Here is a 15,335-nt window from a genome sequence, read left to right as displayed (position 1 = left end):
TTCAGTATTGCATTCAGTCATATTCCAGGATGGTCGGGAACAAAGTTGTCCACGTCCCGACTGTGTTTCCCATTCGTGACATTTTGTGGTGCTTCAAACCTCTCTTCTGTTGGATACGTATTTTAGGCATTGAACTCGAATCCATCCGGTATGAGTATCGAAAAGTCAGTTATATTTATGGTGTTGTAATATTACTGACTTGCCAATGGGCTAGTTTTGACATCAGCTTCTTAAATCGCTCCGTGTTGTCTCCTAACAAAACTTCAAACACATCGACTGCCACGTATAGCTGGAATGTCAGAATCGACCATATGAACCACTTTTGTCTCATGGCCATTGTCTCTCCAGCCTTTTTCTGCATGGCCCGGGGTAGATGGCTGCGTCTATGGGAGCTGATGAACGTGCTTGATTGCACTCGTAGAATCAACCATGCACAACTACGCAAAGTTGTATTGATTGGATTTCTTCCGATTGGGATGGTATGAATTATGCAAATGATTCTTGTTCTCTTATTTAAACTCGAAAAACTAATCAGGAAATCGGTATAATAATCTACAACTTGCTAGTCACGTTGCCAGACTTCCCGATGCAATTGCCATATAAAAAATTCGTGACCGTTGTTGCCATGTTTGCAAAACTAGTACCAGTCAGTGCAATGATTCTGTTTTGCTCTTCAACCTGGCTGATTTGTTTGCTCTACGAAGAGATTCGACTAGATGTTCAGAGGAATTGGAAGAAGGTGAACCGTAAACACCTCCGTAATTGGAAGAGCAGTTTGTCATTGATCGGTGATGTAGTCGACCTGATAAACACAAATTTTGGTCTGATTCTGCTGGAATCGATCACCCACTTTTTTATCGAATTTATTGCACGATCCTTTTACCTCGTGAACAGCATTTCGATGACCAATGTGCCTGAAACAATCGCCATTGTTGGCATGATTTCCAAGATCTTTCTGCTTTGGATCATCATCTACAGTCCCTCCAACATGTACCACAATGTATGCCAAATGGAATCGTGATAAAGCAATTCTGTCATAGTAATTACACATCATTCTGTCTTAGGCTAGGAAAGTAGCTACAGCACTTGGCAAAATCGATAGTGCTGATAGTGCTTTGCAAAACCAGGTATGTTTCTGCCTCCAATCGAATTTGCAGTAACCTGTATATGACAACATACTTATGGCAACTCACGCCTCCTGTAAAGGTCACGTTGTTAGCGTTGAATACGGTGCGGAATTTACCGAAAATTTCACCTCTAGGATGTTTTGACATTAACCTTCGGTTAATACCAAAGGTTTATAATCATCTAAGGTAACATTAAATAAGAAAAATTCTAATCTTGGTTGCATTTTCTAGTTGACAGGGACAACTTTAACGTATCTTATTGTGCTTTATCAGTTCCAGTCTTCTGAAACAAATAACTAATCCAAGGTAATGTTTCACGAATTTGATGCATTAACAAGTTCGCCGCTAAGTGTCTACAAGAGGGTAAACACATTACATTTATTTTTGTAGAATGAAGCCATCGCCGTTTGAATGACCTGGATATCTGTGTACTCTCCCATACCCCCAGTGACCTATCTATTAAATTAATAAGGGCGGACGCCATACAAGCTTTTAACAAATTACAGCAAAGTGGCAATGTCAGATCGGTATCATGTAAGTATCCTCTTTCCATATCAGAAAAATATTCCATCTAATTCCAGAAAAAACATCCTTACATCGTACACGTCCTTCCGTGAACGATAACATCTCTCGTGTTTTCTGTGTTTTTCGTGATGTCAGTTGTAACAAGTCAGTTATCACTATGGCCCCATCCATCGTCTGCAAAGTAACCCCGGTTGCGTTGGCACGCCGTGACATTTCTTGGTGTTTTCAGCCTATTTTTGTTTGGATGCGAATTTTGGGAATCGATCTTAATCCCAAAAATCACAAAGCCATTAGTATCTATGGTTTTTTAATGTTATTGGTGGGCACTTGGGCACAGTTCGATAACGCATCCGTTATATCCTGGAAGCTATCTTTGCCTCAGAATGACACAAACGCACTTAATATTTCATCTTCTGATACGAACAACTGGAATATTGAGGTAGATTACGCCAATCACGTATTTTTTATGGTCATTGTGTCGCCCACTGTCTTCTACGTTGCCCGTAACCAATGGCAACTTTTGTGGCGTCTTATTGTAAATTTCGATTCCAATTTTTGCCATCTTGATCACAATCAGCTGCGTAAAAAATTATCTATCGCCGTTGTGATATTACTGTTGGTAAGTATTTTTTAAAAATACAGAAACATATAATTTTCAAATTTAAGAATATTCGTTTGTTAGGAAATTAGTGCCACACTGCATGCCCTGGTAGTTCTCCTTCCGGACTTTCAGCGAGAATCTACATTGCGGAAATTTTTAACCCTGTTGGTTTTCTTTTCCAAGATATTGTCAATCAGCTCGCTGGTTTGGTATTGCTACGTTACTTGGCTCAGTTCTTTATTTTACAAAGCAATCCAACAAGACATCGATCATACCTGCAAAGTAAGAAAAGAAGATCTCCGACGATGGAAGTGTAGTTTAGTTCTTGCCGGAGAAGTAGTGAATGGAATTAATGGATGCTTCGGATTGATCCTCTTGATATCTGTCACACATTTTGTTGTTGACTTTATCGTTAATTCCTTTTACCTTGTCAATAATGTCACAATCACTAACCGATTTAGAATGGTAATCGCCCTAGCCAACATGTTGAGGAAATTAACAATGCTTTGGTTCATCACTTGCATTCCAACTGAAATTCTCCAAAAGGTACAAATATGGATTCGTACGCCATGCATATTTTTCTGATTCTTTTTTTCCGTTTTCATTCACAACAGGCATCCAGCGTAGCTAATTCGCTTCGCAAAATCAACTGTCTTGGAATGGATCTTCAAAATCAAGTTGGTTGAATAGTTCAAGTTGTTTAACCATGTGATAGGTTGATTTCTTGTTGTTGACATGCACTGAAGGTTTCCTTTTTAGCCCTGGATATATTGCAATCTTTGCCACGAATATCAGCTCTGGGCTACTTTGACATCAATTTTGAACTTCTACCAAAGGTATTTTGTCAGCTTTATATCATCGTATGATTTGCATTGGCAATTTTAATTTTCACAGATGATCGGAACTACCTTAACATATGTGATCATACTCTATCAGTTCCAATCATCAGAGCTTTCTGATTGAACTAACATTAACAAATTCTTTGCTCTCTACCATAACCAAAGAATTATCCTGGTGTAGTTGAAGTAGCAATGTGGAACACATTAATTAGTCAAAATCTGCACAGTCATGTAATTTATTCGCTTGTGAAAGGAATCATAGTGTAACAATATGTAAATATGTCATGTCATCACCAGTAGGAATAGGCAATTGCACCAACTATATTTCACTTTAAAAAATAAAGTTATGATCTTAAGTAGTAAGCTATAGAAAAAAATTTAACAGAATCCTTACAAATTTCCATTATGGCAACTGACAGGATGTGAACCGTCACCTGTTCGCAATATGCGATTACACAGTATTCTTTCCGTAACAGTTTTCCTATCTGACACCCAGCCAATATCTGCAAACCAATCAATCAGAGCCGTAGTCCAATTTGTAGAGTAATCACCAAGTTCAGAAGCTTTGTAATCCCAGGGAAAGACGTGGTGATAATTATGCCAACCTTCGCCTATCGCCAGGACTGCTACCAGTCGATTTTCAGTCGAACCAATTGCCCTAAATTTTATGGCGTTCGATTATTTTACAATTAAATGATTTCGACAACTCACCTATCGTAAGGACGCGAGCCCCAGGTGGCCCCAGGTAATGTGTGAGAAACGCTATTAATCATCCAAGTAACATTGCTGGTAACAACGAATCGCAAAGCGAATGAAAGAAAGAAGCTAGTTCGCTGACATTCACCCCAAAAATATACGGGAATGACAACTGGAACAACGACACCTAACACGAAAGCCAATGGAACATACAACCTAAAGAAAGACGATTGGTAAGGAATAAAAAATTTTAAGTTGCAGCTGAGCTATTTCAGTACTTTTGTTGGTAAACAACAATTGGGTCTTCCTGAGTATCAGTCATCACAATAGCCTTGCGGCGTCTTGTAACTTCGGGATGCTCTTCACACAGAGTCCATCCAACATGTGAAAAGAAGAAACCACGTTGGACGTTGAATGGATCTGCATCCGTCTCGGAATATTTATGGTGCATTCGGTGATTAAGTACCCAGTGATAAATATGATGCTATGAAAAAGCTCAATCACAATTTTGCATAAAGTTAAGTAAACCATTTGTAAGAACAAGGAAACCTGCAATGCTATGGTCTGTCCAACTGCCACCAGCAATCGAAGAGGCCATTTTGCTCTGTACGATCTGTGGGACCATAAACGATGTGCTCCGGCTGTGATCCCGAAGCCAGCAAAAAATACCAAGAAGGAAGCTACAAAACGATAACATGAAATGACGTATAAATAGAATCCTTTGTTAATATAAACTCACTCCAAACAACTGTTTGCCATTTGGCAGCTGCAATGCCCAAGTAGAATCCATAAACACCAGTGATGTGAGCTGCTGCAACCAGTAGGACATTGCACCAGAGGATGTTGTCCAGTGAAGAATAACTTGTAGTATTTTCTGTCTTGTGTGATGTGGTGGTAACACTTGAATGAAAAAAGAAAACGTTTGGAATTTCAGTGGTTGAATGATTAAATTCAATACCTTTTTACAGACATCGTCGTTCCAGATAATTCTTCCTAGGTAAAGTTGTCTTACGTTTTTATACAGTGAAGAATCACAAACAGATTTAGTTGTGGGAATTTTAACTGTGATTTCAGAAAATGCACGTCGCAAAACCGATGCTGTGGAATACTCTGGACAACAACACTTTGGCAACAGAGACAGTCTACTGTTGGAAACGTACTCTGTGTCACCCTCCTTTAAGAAACAGAAGTTTGATAGTTTTATGACACATCATAAACACATCAAGAATCACAAATCTAAAAATTCTGTAATTGCTTTGAACACAGTTTCCAGGCAAAGCTAGTCGAAAAGACAAAAGTAAACCGACATCATAAATTTGACACGAGAGAAAACTTCAATCGATGTTACAATTACAGTTTTCAGTGAACATCTGAAAACAGGCCATCCAAGGGGTTTACCCCAACAATTTCTAAGTTGTCCTGCTTTTTCTTTGATGTTTAATGTCACTCAAGAAGAACGACCTCATTGACCATCAGTAAAAGTTTGTCGTGGAACCATTTTTTACGAGTCGTTTACAGTCCACCCCCCACCCCAAAATGAGAACAGTTGTAACAATAAAGCCTAATTTAATATAGTATTTCCCATGTCATGAGAAGGGAAAGTCACCTGTTTTGATAAATGACATGGGTTCGTCGATGAGAACATAGTTCAACTGTTAAACAAAGAAGTTGCATAACACACCCTACAGAAGGAAACGTACAGACGATTCAAGGCCAACTTGTACACGTAATATCGTGTCACGGGAAAATGGATGTGCTTCCTCTTCGCCGTATTACCTTTTTGATCTCTAGCCAATAACCTGAACCCACAAAAGCATGTGCAAGGCCAGGGCATGTCGAAAACTACAGTCAGATCACTGTGATGAAAGTGAATGAGCTGTAGTGAAATATTTTCCTTGAAGCAATTTCTTAAACATGCCTGGGGATATCCATCAAAATTATTCTTACCCCAGTCAGTTTTTTCCTTTTATTTCGAAGTTACGGTTTCTTGTTGTTGACGGATAAGTTTCTTTTCTTTCTTCTCTTCCCTAATAATGAAGGTTATATAATTTTCTGGCACCAGGAGGAGGGGGTTGAAAGGATATGCAAGTTTTCATCAAGACAAACTGGCAACCTTGAAAAAAAAATTGTTAGAAAGTTGAAAGGACGTCGACTGTCTGACGTATTTCATTGAATTTCAAGCAGTCGTGCAGTGGGGAAGGTTATGGGTAATTAAATTTACCTTGGGCAACGTAACTTTCCTGAAATTATCTAAGGTAACAATTCACCTTAATTCGATTTTACTCTTATCCTGCATAGAAAAAAGAAAGAGAAAGAACATCTGATGTGTTCAAGTGATAAACCACGTTGCTATACTTTTTATGTGAAAAACGTAAGACACGAGTTCTCAGGTTTTCACGAAATAAATGGTATGTAATTTACAGTAACCAGCCAGAAGTTAAAGAAAATGCCAAGGGTGATAGACCAAGAGGCACAAATTTATTCGTACCCTATTGAATTCTACAGTGAGTGGGTCCTTGTCATAAAAGTGGCCACGAAACCAAAAAAATGAATGAGACATGGGCTTGAACAACTTCTTATTCTTTTTATCAAGTCAACAGATGGCCATGTCAAGATGCAAAAGAAACTACCATATATTATAGGGGGGTATTATAAAATTGTAAGCATCTAGTTTACGGTCGATATACTCGTACAGTGGTTAATTACGAAACGAGGCTGTTCACTTTTGTAATTGAGGAAGCAGGTTACCTACCCAAGTACGTCGGCTCACATGCTGTATCACGCAACACAGCTCATGCCATGTGGTATTCTTCGTAAAAATCCTAGTATTTTTTACTAATAACATTCTTCAGTAGAAATTGGCTGTATGGCTGTAAAACGTGAGCGCCCTATAATGTGTGTCTGACTAGTCCCATCTTCGCTGCATAATCAAAAGTTACCGTAAAAGGTTTTCTGCTTTATGATCAAGGCAGTCGACACAATGCATACCAAACTTGAACGTCTACTATATGCAAATCGTAAACGTTTTCTTTTCTTGTGCGGCGCACATTTTCTTTTCACGTTACAAAGGCCGAAGACTTTCTCTACAATCAGCAGGGGGGAGGGGACACAAAGAAACAAAAAAAATTTTGTAGCAAAAAAAAAAAAGATTGTACTCGTATATTGTCAAGCGTATTCACACAAAGTTTTGTATTTTTTTTAAGGGCGAAAGGGCATAGTTTGGGGAAAAAAAAGTCATTTTTAGGTAATTGTGGGATGATGAGAGAAACAGAGACACAGAAATCGCGATGAAATTTCAACGTTTAGGATATTACAGGTCGATATTTGATTAACAATATTGTTTTAATTCCACTAAAATAATAGATTGGTCAGCGTATCTTTTAAAAAATGTTAAAACCTGTTTTTTTGTTCAATTCATTTTCAGAATTCACTGGGTTTTCTTCTCCATTTGGTCTGTCCTGGCCCATTTCAAAACTCCGGACGCCGTTACACGGACGATAGAAACAACCAGGTAAGCCAGAGCCAGTATAATTAGCACCAGTAATAGCGTCACGTCCATTGATTCACGCTGCAACATGTTTAGTCTGCACGAAGCCGGACGTAAATGAGGTGCACCATGATGACGTGCGACGTGCTCGATAGCGTGAACAGCACGTTCAAGTGGCCGATCCATTTCGATTTGTTCTCTCATTAAACTAGACAACTTTTGAACGTTCTCTTTGTACCTAAACAAATGGCAAAACGATTAATGAATGTCAATTTGCCTTGCGCCTTCAAATGCCTCCCTACTTTGGATTCGTGACGATTTCGTGAATCGAATTGTAGAGGACATCTTCTGTTAGCGTCATCCAGTCCAATTTAATAGCGTAGCCATCTTTTTCCGCCTTTGCGACGTAGTTCGATTGGTCCCCGAAAACGGGGAAGCCGATTAGTGGTACGCCGCTCCATACGGTTTCTTGGTTGCTGTAAAGTCCCCCGTGGGTCATTAACAAACGCATTTTCGGATGCGCCAGGAGGTCAATTAGCGGAGGAAGCCAGGTGTAGAGTCGGACATTGGGCGGAAGATCCGTCATGCCCGACTCGTCCTCCCATTTCCAGAGAACGCGTTGCGGCAGACGGGAGAAAGCGGCCACGAAGATCTTCCTAGTCGCCTCCGGCATGCCAGACCCGTGTACGATGGAGCCGAAGCTCAGCACGATGAATCCCGCTTCGCCAGACTCATTCACAAAAGTCTCTACGTCCTTGAAAGGATCTTTTTGTTTTACATTTCTTTTGTTTAAAACTATAAACAAAACTTACCTTTGGTAGCGGTTTGGGCGGTCGCAAATGAAGCCCTCCAGCATCAACGATGGTCGATGACTTGAAGTAATGGTAGGTGATGCTTGGCTGGCTGTTTCCAATGAAAAGGCTTAATCGATTTTCGATCTCTTTGACAGTGGGAAGTGGCTCGCTGGAGTTGATCCATGCGTGTCGGGCCTCGACGTCCACCCTGGGCAGTATAAACCAATTTCTGAAGTAAACCATCATCGTGCTGATTGCGATGTTGATGGTGCGCTGGACCAGGTTCATTTCGCTGGTGAAATCCGTGACGAGAACCGGGTACTCTTGAATAGACATGGGCGAGCACGTCGACTCGAGCATCCACGGTAGCGGCGGTAGTCCACTCATATAGATGAAAGGCGCGCGGAAGTGTTGCACCAGCGGCAGCATGCACTCGTTCATAAACGCTTCGATGACAACCAAATCGAATTGTTCTCTGCTCGTAATCAGCTGATGAAAGACGGGGTCGTTGTAACACGTTTTGCAAATGTTGGCCATGCGTTCGGGATGTTTGAGCCACAGTTTGAGCGGGTTGTTGGTGTCGAAACCGATGTCGTGTCGGCTGTTCAGTTTCTGCATACCGGCCGAGTGCAAGTGAGTGACGTTTCTTATGTCCTCCCTCGGCTTTAATCCATTCCAGTGAGTAATCGTATGTCCGCGGCTGGCTAATGCCTTGATCGTGTAAAAGAAGAAATGCGTGTGACTGTAGGAGGTGATGGGCGATAAGAAGAGGATGTTGGCCGCCGAGGCCGGTTCGAAATTCCATGCGGCTACGAGCAGCAGCAAACTCAGACGGAAAGTAAAAGTCATTTTCTTTTAGCGATCCGCCGAAGGATTTTCTTTTTCTTTTTCCTGTAGGAGAAAGCCATTAACAGGTATACTAATATTCAAATGGCGCGCTAGACTGCGCCAGACGAAATTCGAAAGTTTTGCTCATCTCCCTAGCCAAGGTTATTTCAGGTATGCGCTACGGTGTAGAGTTGAATTGGATACTACTCCATCAGTTGTGGGAAGAACAAAACAAAAACATAACAGCCATTGCTGATAAGGTAGGGAAAGACAAGGCGAAGCTATCATTTTCATGTCGCTAGGAATCCACCTGCCCATATAGAGAAACCCACACTCCCCTATACCACTCCCCAAATCATTAAAACAAAAAATCCAAAAACAAAAAAAAACAACGTCTAGGAAGACATTTGACCTCAATATTGGAAAAAAAACACCCTCAATATTGAAATTCCTGTATCTTAAAAAAAAAAAAAAAAAAAAAAAAAAAATCCTAGAGAAAATCAACAACAAAAATTTGTGCATTGATTCCCTACAACGCTCACGGGCATACTGAACCCTTAATTTTTTTTCAGACAAATTACAATTTCTAACGGTAGAAAAACAGGTAAAAAAGGGGGGGGGGTAACATTTGGGGATGAGGCCATCAACACTGCGGGACATTTTTTTTTTTTTTCAGGGTAAAACAAAACAAACAAAAAAAACTTACCCTCACGATTTGCTTGAGTCGAGATAACGAGACAGAATCAATTGCGAGAAAACAAACTCCGATAAATCACTCAACAGATCAATGGGGGAGGGGGGGAGCGAGGAAGCGAACAATCCCTTGTTGTCACACTTTTTTCTTTCTGATTGGCAGCGATTTGAAGAGGAGCGAAGAACAAAAAAACAATAGGACAGGTGGGAAAGGCACATCCGACAGGTCTAGAGTCCGAGACGTACTATGAATCTTTTACCTGCGAGTCCTTCCACAATATACCGTCGTCTCTCTCGTTTGATGGGCCACAAGACCCATCCATATAGGTGAGGCTAGTTGGGGGGAAAAGAATAAAGCTAGAGGCCCCTACCTAGGTACGCTCTAGGATGAAGCCGCCATGTGTGTGTGTGGCTTCAATAGGCATACAGATGGCCTAGCGGCGTTTTTTTTTTTTTTTTTTTTTTTTTTTTTTTTTTTTTTGTGGAATGCCGCCTTTAACTATCTGATGTAAAATCTATTTATTTTTGGATCGCTTTGAATTGAGTTGATGTAATAACGAAACTCTTTGACATTACGGTGCGATGCGCAAATTGTTTTGCGATGTTTAAAGTTGGCGATTAAATCGCGGTTTAGCGTCAGTGTGCGATTTCCGTTGGTGGATGGGCCTGTTTTGGATGGCTTTTCCTAGTTAACTGCGTAGAGACGCTAAGTTTGTGCGGTGAAAGTTATCACGGGACTGTAGTATTCGATTTTCCATTTGACTGCAACTTGATTGTTTTTTTGTTTTTTTTTAATGTTTCTTAATAGCGGCACGAAAAACGATGTTTTCCTAGTGTTGGTGAGCGTTTCACCGAATGCCTATTTGTTTAATCGGACATACCTATTTTTGTTATCGCGTTTTTTTTTTTAGCGTGCCCAATGCATATGCAAATTTGCTGTTTAACGATGAACCTATGAAAGCTAGATGCGTGAAAAGGTGACTGAGCTAGACGCAACCTTTTTTTCTCCCAACAGGTTGCGTGTTTCTTGGAACTTGGCAACGGTTGTTTGTCCTCTTCAGACACTTTTTTTTTTTGTTTCCCCCTCTTCCCAATCCTACGTTACCTAGGCAAAACAAATTCGAAATTTCCTTTTTTCTTTTTTTTTATAACAGAATCTTGTTCTCTTGCGCCATCTACTAAGCCAATATCCATACGTGAATTCAACGTCATTTGGTAAAGTTAAAAATTTCTTTATTTTCTGTTGACATAGTATCTTCATTGAAGAGATCTATGTGTCAAAATTGGCCATGTGGAGGATGCAATTTGAAAGAGTTATAAAAAAAAAAGACCAGGGTTTTATTGCGTTGCGTGTAGAAGAGCTACTTGTTATGGACTAGATGAGGTGACAAGGTGCGTTCGCTCACGGGCGTCTTGAATGGACTGGAATCACTATGTCGCGTTTAGTACCCACTCAGCCTTGTCGACTTTCCATATTAAATCATTGTGACTGTATCACTGTGTCGGGCGTATCTTTTTCGATTACGGGGTAACTAATTATTAACGAAATGAATTTTTTTTTATTGATTTCTTGACGCGAGAAAAATACACAAATTCGATTACTGTCCGATTTACCATCAGCTTAAATAGAAGGGGAAATGTCACCTGCCTGAGGTAGTTTAGTTTGCGGGCGATCTTTAATTATGGTTAGCTTGCGGAGACGGTTAAAATAATCACGTTTGCGGCTTTGCTGGTTTGTCTACGTCGTATCCGATATCGGAAATGCCGCCTGCTTAAATAATTACAGTATGAAATTTGATATTTCCTGTTACGTTGGCTATACCTCGACAGAACAAAAATAAGCAGTGGATATGAATAGAACCAAGCCAAAAGTTGGGATTGACGTCACTGGCTATTTTTTTTTTTTTCTTCCTTTTTTTTGTTTGCAAGTCTAAAACTTGATGCAAGGGCCAAACGGATGACATACCCGGATGCCAAGCTCTTTGTTTTTTTTTGTTTTTTTATTGTTTAAAGCCTGAATATTTCCTTGACGCTTACGAGGATGACCCCAATGAATATTATTTATTGAAGACAGTCGTATTGTCCATGTTTAGCTTATAATGTAATCCATCAGCGATCGGTATAACCGCGTGTGCAAGGCGAAATTGAGGAGCCGTTAAGATACAGGATGAGCTCCTATGTTGGATACCTCAAAGAGGTAAACAGTTTGATGGATGGGCGGTAGAATTTATGTAGCACTTTATGTACGTCTGTTAATGTTGTTGACACTCTTGTGGAGTTAAAAAAGAAATTTAAAGAACGAAACATGCCAGAAAGGACGTTTTCTTTTACGCTGTTGACGAAATGATGAGAAAGTCTGACCGCGATATTTTTTTTTTACATGCAATTTTATCGCTGGCGTGTTTTCACTACTGCGTTTTAGAGTCTTGTAAAGTTTAATTTAGTGTTATAGCTAATCGTCTCACGGTTTTTTTTTTGTTTGGATTAAGATTTAATTTGATCTTGATCATTTCTCGTGCTAACAGCAAACCAACCGCACTATTGCATGAGTAGGGGGTTCGTGTGGAAACATCGGTTATGATACGCATTAAATCTTGTCGAAGCATTTGTAATACCCACGCTTAGAATGCGGTTCCAAATCACCACATGACAAGGACTCGCATGTCCAGCAATTAGTTGCTCATTGTTTGAAATTGTCTCACGCGTGAATGATCATTATCAGTTTGTATAACGGACAAAGCAACTCCTTTTAAGCAATTGTTCTTTGTCTTGTTTCTCTCGTAACAACAGCAAGCGCAAAATTCGATCGAGTTTTAACCTACTCTTCATACTCCAAAATGTCTTAAGGCGAATTATCTTTAAAGTAATATCATTATTGCATCCGTAGGCTTGTTTCTGTACATCATCCAGCCCCGTTTTTCCGGTGTGAAACTGATGGCAGCAACCTCCTTCAAGGTGAACCAACGCACGTGATAAACAGCACGTCAACTCTACAGTGTTGACGCAGTTGGACTCGATACGAAAAAAAGCTCAATAAAGAAAACCAAGGTAAGCATCCATCAATTATCCTTGTAATGTATTCATACTTGTCGCTAAGGTTCATTTCTCCTACACGATCCAGGTACTTTTTTTTACGAAAACCAATGGAGCCAAATTGCATACCATTAAACTGAATGGGACTTCTTTATTTCACCTGAAGTGCGTCATTCTTTGGAGGATGTTCCGAAAGAGCTGGGTCACCAGGGTACACACTTGCAGCCTTACAGGTCTTAAAACGCGTGACGATATAGAACAGGTTTGACGTAGCATACTCAAGCTAAATCATTTACATGTAGTATTTTGGTTAAGGGACAAGATGAACATCAGTTGAGAGGAAGCCTTTGCTCGGACGCTTTGAATTCGCAAAGTATGAAAAAGTAAGTCAGGGCTGCTCCAGCTACCTGCCCATAGCCAGTTGTAAATTAGCTTTTAAAAGAAAGGGAGGTCATTCACGTGCTTACCTGCGGTAATAGTTTCTTACTGACATTGAAATAACCATTGGCACTGATTTGCGGAATCGTCTGCGCCATATGTGTTACGAGAAATTCCACCTGCGTAAAGGAATGGTACTTGTTTCAATTCCTGCGCCGCATCCAATTTTCGTTATGTTGTTACCTCCATTTGATTGCAAGCTAACAGCTCGTCAGCGTGTTTAAACTTCAATAGTTGTCCTATAACATCTCCAGCCTAAGATATAAAAGAATATGTTTTTGAATTTTTCAGAATTAATGAAGCTGCAGATCGAAGGAGAAAAGTACCTTGTTGGAAACACAATCTGCAAAAGAACACATTAAAATTAGGTGGACCAAAGCAAACAATAGAAAGGCGAAATCCGCCATTGTTTTGTGTTCCATGTCAAACAGGTAAAAGCTCGAATTGATAATGGCAACAAAATAAAAGGTTGTAGAGAGGAGAAGTATCCAACCAAAACTATAGTTAATGTTATCGACAGTATCACAGGCCAGAAAATATCTTTGCCTCACTGCAACAACGAATAGTCTGACGTCTTCCGGTTGGCTGTTCAATAACTGGATTTCGCTCCGCTCGATTTCCGCCTGGATCAGCTCAAATGCAAGAGACGAAGCGTAGCAATGAATGGCAAACAAGAGCAAAGCAGTCATTGGATAGATGGCTGATAAAGTCGAAATGGCAGTGATGAAGAGACGACGGTCAAAAGATTTTCGCATGCGGAAGTGGTTATCCGTGTTCAATAAAAGAATTCCGGACACCTTTAATCATTCGAGTAATCGTACCGTTCATCACAAAATAACAATACAGATCCATTTAAAATGTGTTAATCTATTCACAGGGTCTTACCACCAAGATGATGTAAACAATTCCCAACGAAGATATTCTGCGAATTCGATTGCAATTGCTTGCAGCTAAAACAAGTTTCATTCGATCGAAACTTTCAAACAGATCGATTGGTCTCATGGCAACCAGCAAGATAACGTGAGTTCCAATTGCATGAATACCGTAATTAATGAAATCGATTATCCAGTTCCAGGTGCCCGTTTCTGTGCTGAAAACCATGAACCCTTTTGGCCGATCAAGCGAGGCTTGCATTCGTAGGGTGTGCAAGAAATAGAAAATGCCGACCAGACAGGTGATGTTTAACAAAAAACAGAAAACTTTGTATGCAAATGTTAGCCACTGAAAAGTCTTGACGGATAAAGTTGAAGTCTCTGCCAGTTCAACGCCAAGAATCCGGAGCCAGATTAACACTGGGCGAATGGTCCATGCCCAGCGTCTAGTTGGAGGGAGCTGGATGTGGGTCCCTTGTGATGGTGGACCTACTCGTACGACCATTATGGTTTTACTAGAAAGGGGGAACCAAGACGAAGAAAAACGGCTGCTTGGTTTCCTTTGTTTGCTTTCTTCATTCGAATCCAATCGGTTAATAGGAATGATTGCAATATTTTATGGTCAGCTAACACATGACGTGCCCAGGTATTTGACTTGTTTAATCGAATTGAAAATGATAAAAGGTTTTTTGTTTCACGCCATTTCCTGTCGTATGCTAATGTAAATTGCATGTATGAATGGTTAGTTGGCTTTTATCAGACAACCATTTCATTCACATGGAAAATTAATTGTCTGAGGTCTGAGTTATAGCATATAGCCATATTTCTTATCTTCTAATTTAAGAAAAATTCTGTCTAAAGTCTTTTCTTTTTCGTCTGCAGATGGATTGTCGTCTTAGTGGGTCATGGGTTCGGCGATGATGTCTTTAAGAAGCTGACAGACCAGTAACAATAACAGCACATAAAAAGGTTTTTTGGTTTTAAATTAAAAATCTGACTATCTTTTGGATATTTAGATGAAGTTGTTGTTCACTGTATATTAGGACTTGATTAATGTCAAACAAAAAGTGAGGCAGCTGTGAGGGTGATGCCTAACTGGTCTAAATTGATGATATTTAAAGGCAGTTCTACATAACAGTATGAAGAACAAAACCTTACCTCACTAGTTTCTGAAGCACCATTTGCACTTGCTTAACTTGTGGCAAGTACGCTTATATGTATTATGTTATGGAGAGAAAACAACCACTTCTTTCCAGGAATGCCAGTCATTAATAGCACCTGCTAAACAAACATGATACATGGTGGCTGGTAAATAATTTACATGTAATATTTTGGTTAAGGGGCAAGTTAAACATCAATTGAGAGGAAGCCTTTGCTCGGACGCTTTGAATTCGCAAAGTAT

At 40.0% G+C, this 15,335-nt stretch overlaps 3 protein-coding genes and 1 long non-coding RNA gene across 5 annotated transcripts; 2 read left to right on the top strand and 2 right to left on the bottom strand.

Moving 5' to 3' along the window:
* The first annotated feature begins 28 nt into the window (after positions 1-28).
* Positions 29-3,484, top strand: LOC130688251 (uncharacterized). Of its 2 annotated transcripts, none has more exons than XM_057511225.2 (10): positions 29-479; positions 536-1,000; positions 1,065-1,127; positions 1,207-1,296; positions 1,359-1,433; positions 1,518-2,271; positions 2,335-2,799; positions 2,868-2,930; positions 3,000-3,089; positions 3,148-3,484. In XM_057511225.2, the coding sequence occupies exons 6-10, from the start codon at positions 1,810-1,812 to the stop codon at positions 3,214-3,216; spliced, it is 1,149 nt and encodes a 382-aa protein (XP_057367208.1). In that variant the 5' UTR covers positions 29-479; positions 536-1,000; positions 1,065-1,127; positions 1,207-1,296; positions 1,359-1,433; positions 1,518-1,809; the 3' UTR covers positions 3,217-3,484. The 2 variants fall into 2 exon arrangements, with proteins under 2 accessions (XP_057367208.1, XP_057367209.1); XM_057511226.2 differs by having other exon boundaries at positions 1,207-1,313; positions 1,401-1,433.
* On the bottom strand, positions 3,460-4,914 carry LOC130688253 (acyl-CoA Delta-9 desaturase-like). Its single transcript, XM_057511231.2, has 6 exons — positions 4,747-4,914; positions 4,528-4,688; positions 4,338-4,468; positions 4,067-4,272; positions 3,804-4,004; positions 3,460-3,750 (listed from the first exon to the last, which is right to left on the bottom strand). The coding sequence occupies exons 1-6, from the start codon at positions 4,758-4,760 to the stop codon at positions 3,483-3,485; spliced, it is 981 nt and encodes a 326-aa protein (XP_057367214.2). The 5' UTR covers positions 4,761-4,914; the 3' UTR covers positions 3,460-3,482.
* Positions 4,915-6,931: 2,017 nt separating this feature from the next.
* On the bottom strand, positions 6,932-9,843 carry LOC130688241 (UDP-glycosyltransferase UGT5-like). The gene is made up of 4 exons (XM_057511211.2): positions 9,604-9,843; positions 8,088-8,960; positions 7,578-8,029; positions 6,932-7,513 (listed from the first exon to the last, which is right to left on the bottom strand). Exons 2-4 carry the CDS (start codon positions 8,916-8,918, stop codon positions 7,216-7,218), a joined length of 1,581 nt encoding a protein of 526 aa, XP_057367194.1. The 5' UTR covers positions 8,919-8,960; positions 9,604-9,843; the 3' UTR covers positions 6,932-7,215.
* A 3,105-nt stretch (positions 9,844-12,948) lies between these two features.
* Positions 12,949-14,554, top strand: LOC132088275 (uncharacterized). The gene is made up of 3 exons (XR_009421700.1): positions 12,949-13,006; positions 13,353-13,872; positions 13,939-14,554. It is a non-coding gene; the product is annotated as an uncharacterized LOC132088275 (long non-coding RNA).
* Positions 14,555-15,335: the final 781 nt, after the last annotated feature.

Source organism: Daphnia carinata, chromosome 9, assembly GCF_022539665.2.
Source record: "Daphnia carinata strain CSIRO-1 chromosome 9, CSIRO_AGI_Dcar_HiC_V3, whole genome shotgun sequence".
In the NCBI taxonomy this organism is placed as follows: domain Eukaryota; kingdom Metazoa; phylum Arthropoda; class Branchiopoda; order Diplostraca; family Daphniidae; genus Daphnia; species Daphnia carinata.
This window is presented reverse-complemented; position numbering and strand designations above follow the sequence as displayed.

Bases quoted from the DNA above. Each gene is read 5' to 3' on its own strand.
- LOC130688251 (XM_057511225.2), top strand. From the start codon at position 1,810: ATGGCCCCATCCATCGTCTGCAAAGTAACCCCGGTTGCGTTGGCACGC. The intron at 2,272-2,334 runs GTAAGTATTTTT...TTCGTTTGTTAG, and splicing joins CCGTTGTGATATTACTGTTG to GAAATTAGTGCCACACTGCA. The intron at 3,090-3,147 runs GTATTTTGTCAG...TAATTTTCACAG, and splicing joins ATTTTGAACTTCTACCAAAG to ATGATCGGAACTACCTTAAC.
- LOC130688253 (XM_057511231.2), bottom strand. The intron at 4,469-4,527 runs GTGAGTTTATAT...ATCGTTTTGTAG, and splicing joins ATGGCAAACAGTTGTTTGGA to CTTCCTTCTTGGTATTTTTT. The intron at 4,273-4,337 runs GTTTCCTTGTTC...GCTTTTTCATAG, and splicing joins GACAGACCATAGCATTGCAG to CATCATATTTATCACTGGGT.
- LOC130688241 (XM_057511211.2), bottom strand. From the start codon at position 8,918: ATGACTTTTACTTTCCGTCTGAGTTTGCTGCTGCTCGTAGCCGCATGG. The intron at 8,030-8,087 runs GTAAGTTTTGTT...GATCCTTTCAAG, and splicing joins CGCCCAAACCGCTACCAAAG to GACGTAGAGACTTTTGTGAA. The intron at 7,514-7,577 runs GTAGGGAGGCAT...CCATTTGTTTAG, and splicing joins GAAATCGTCACGAATCCAAA to GTACAAAGAGAACGTTCAAA.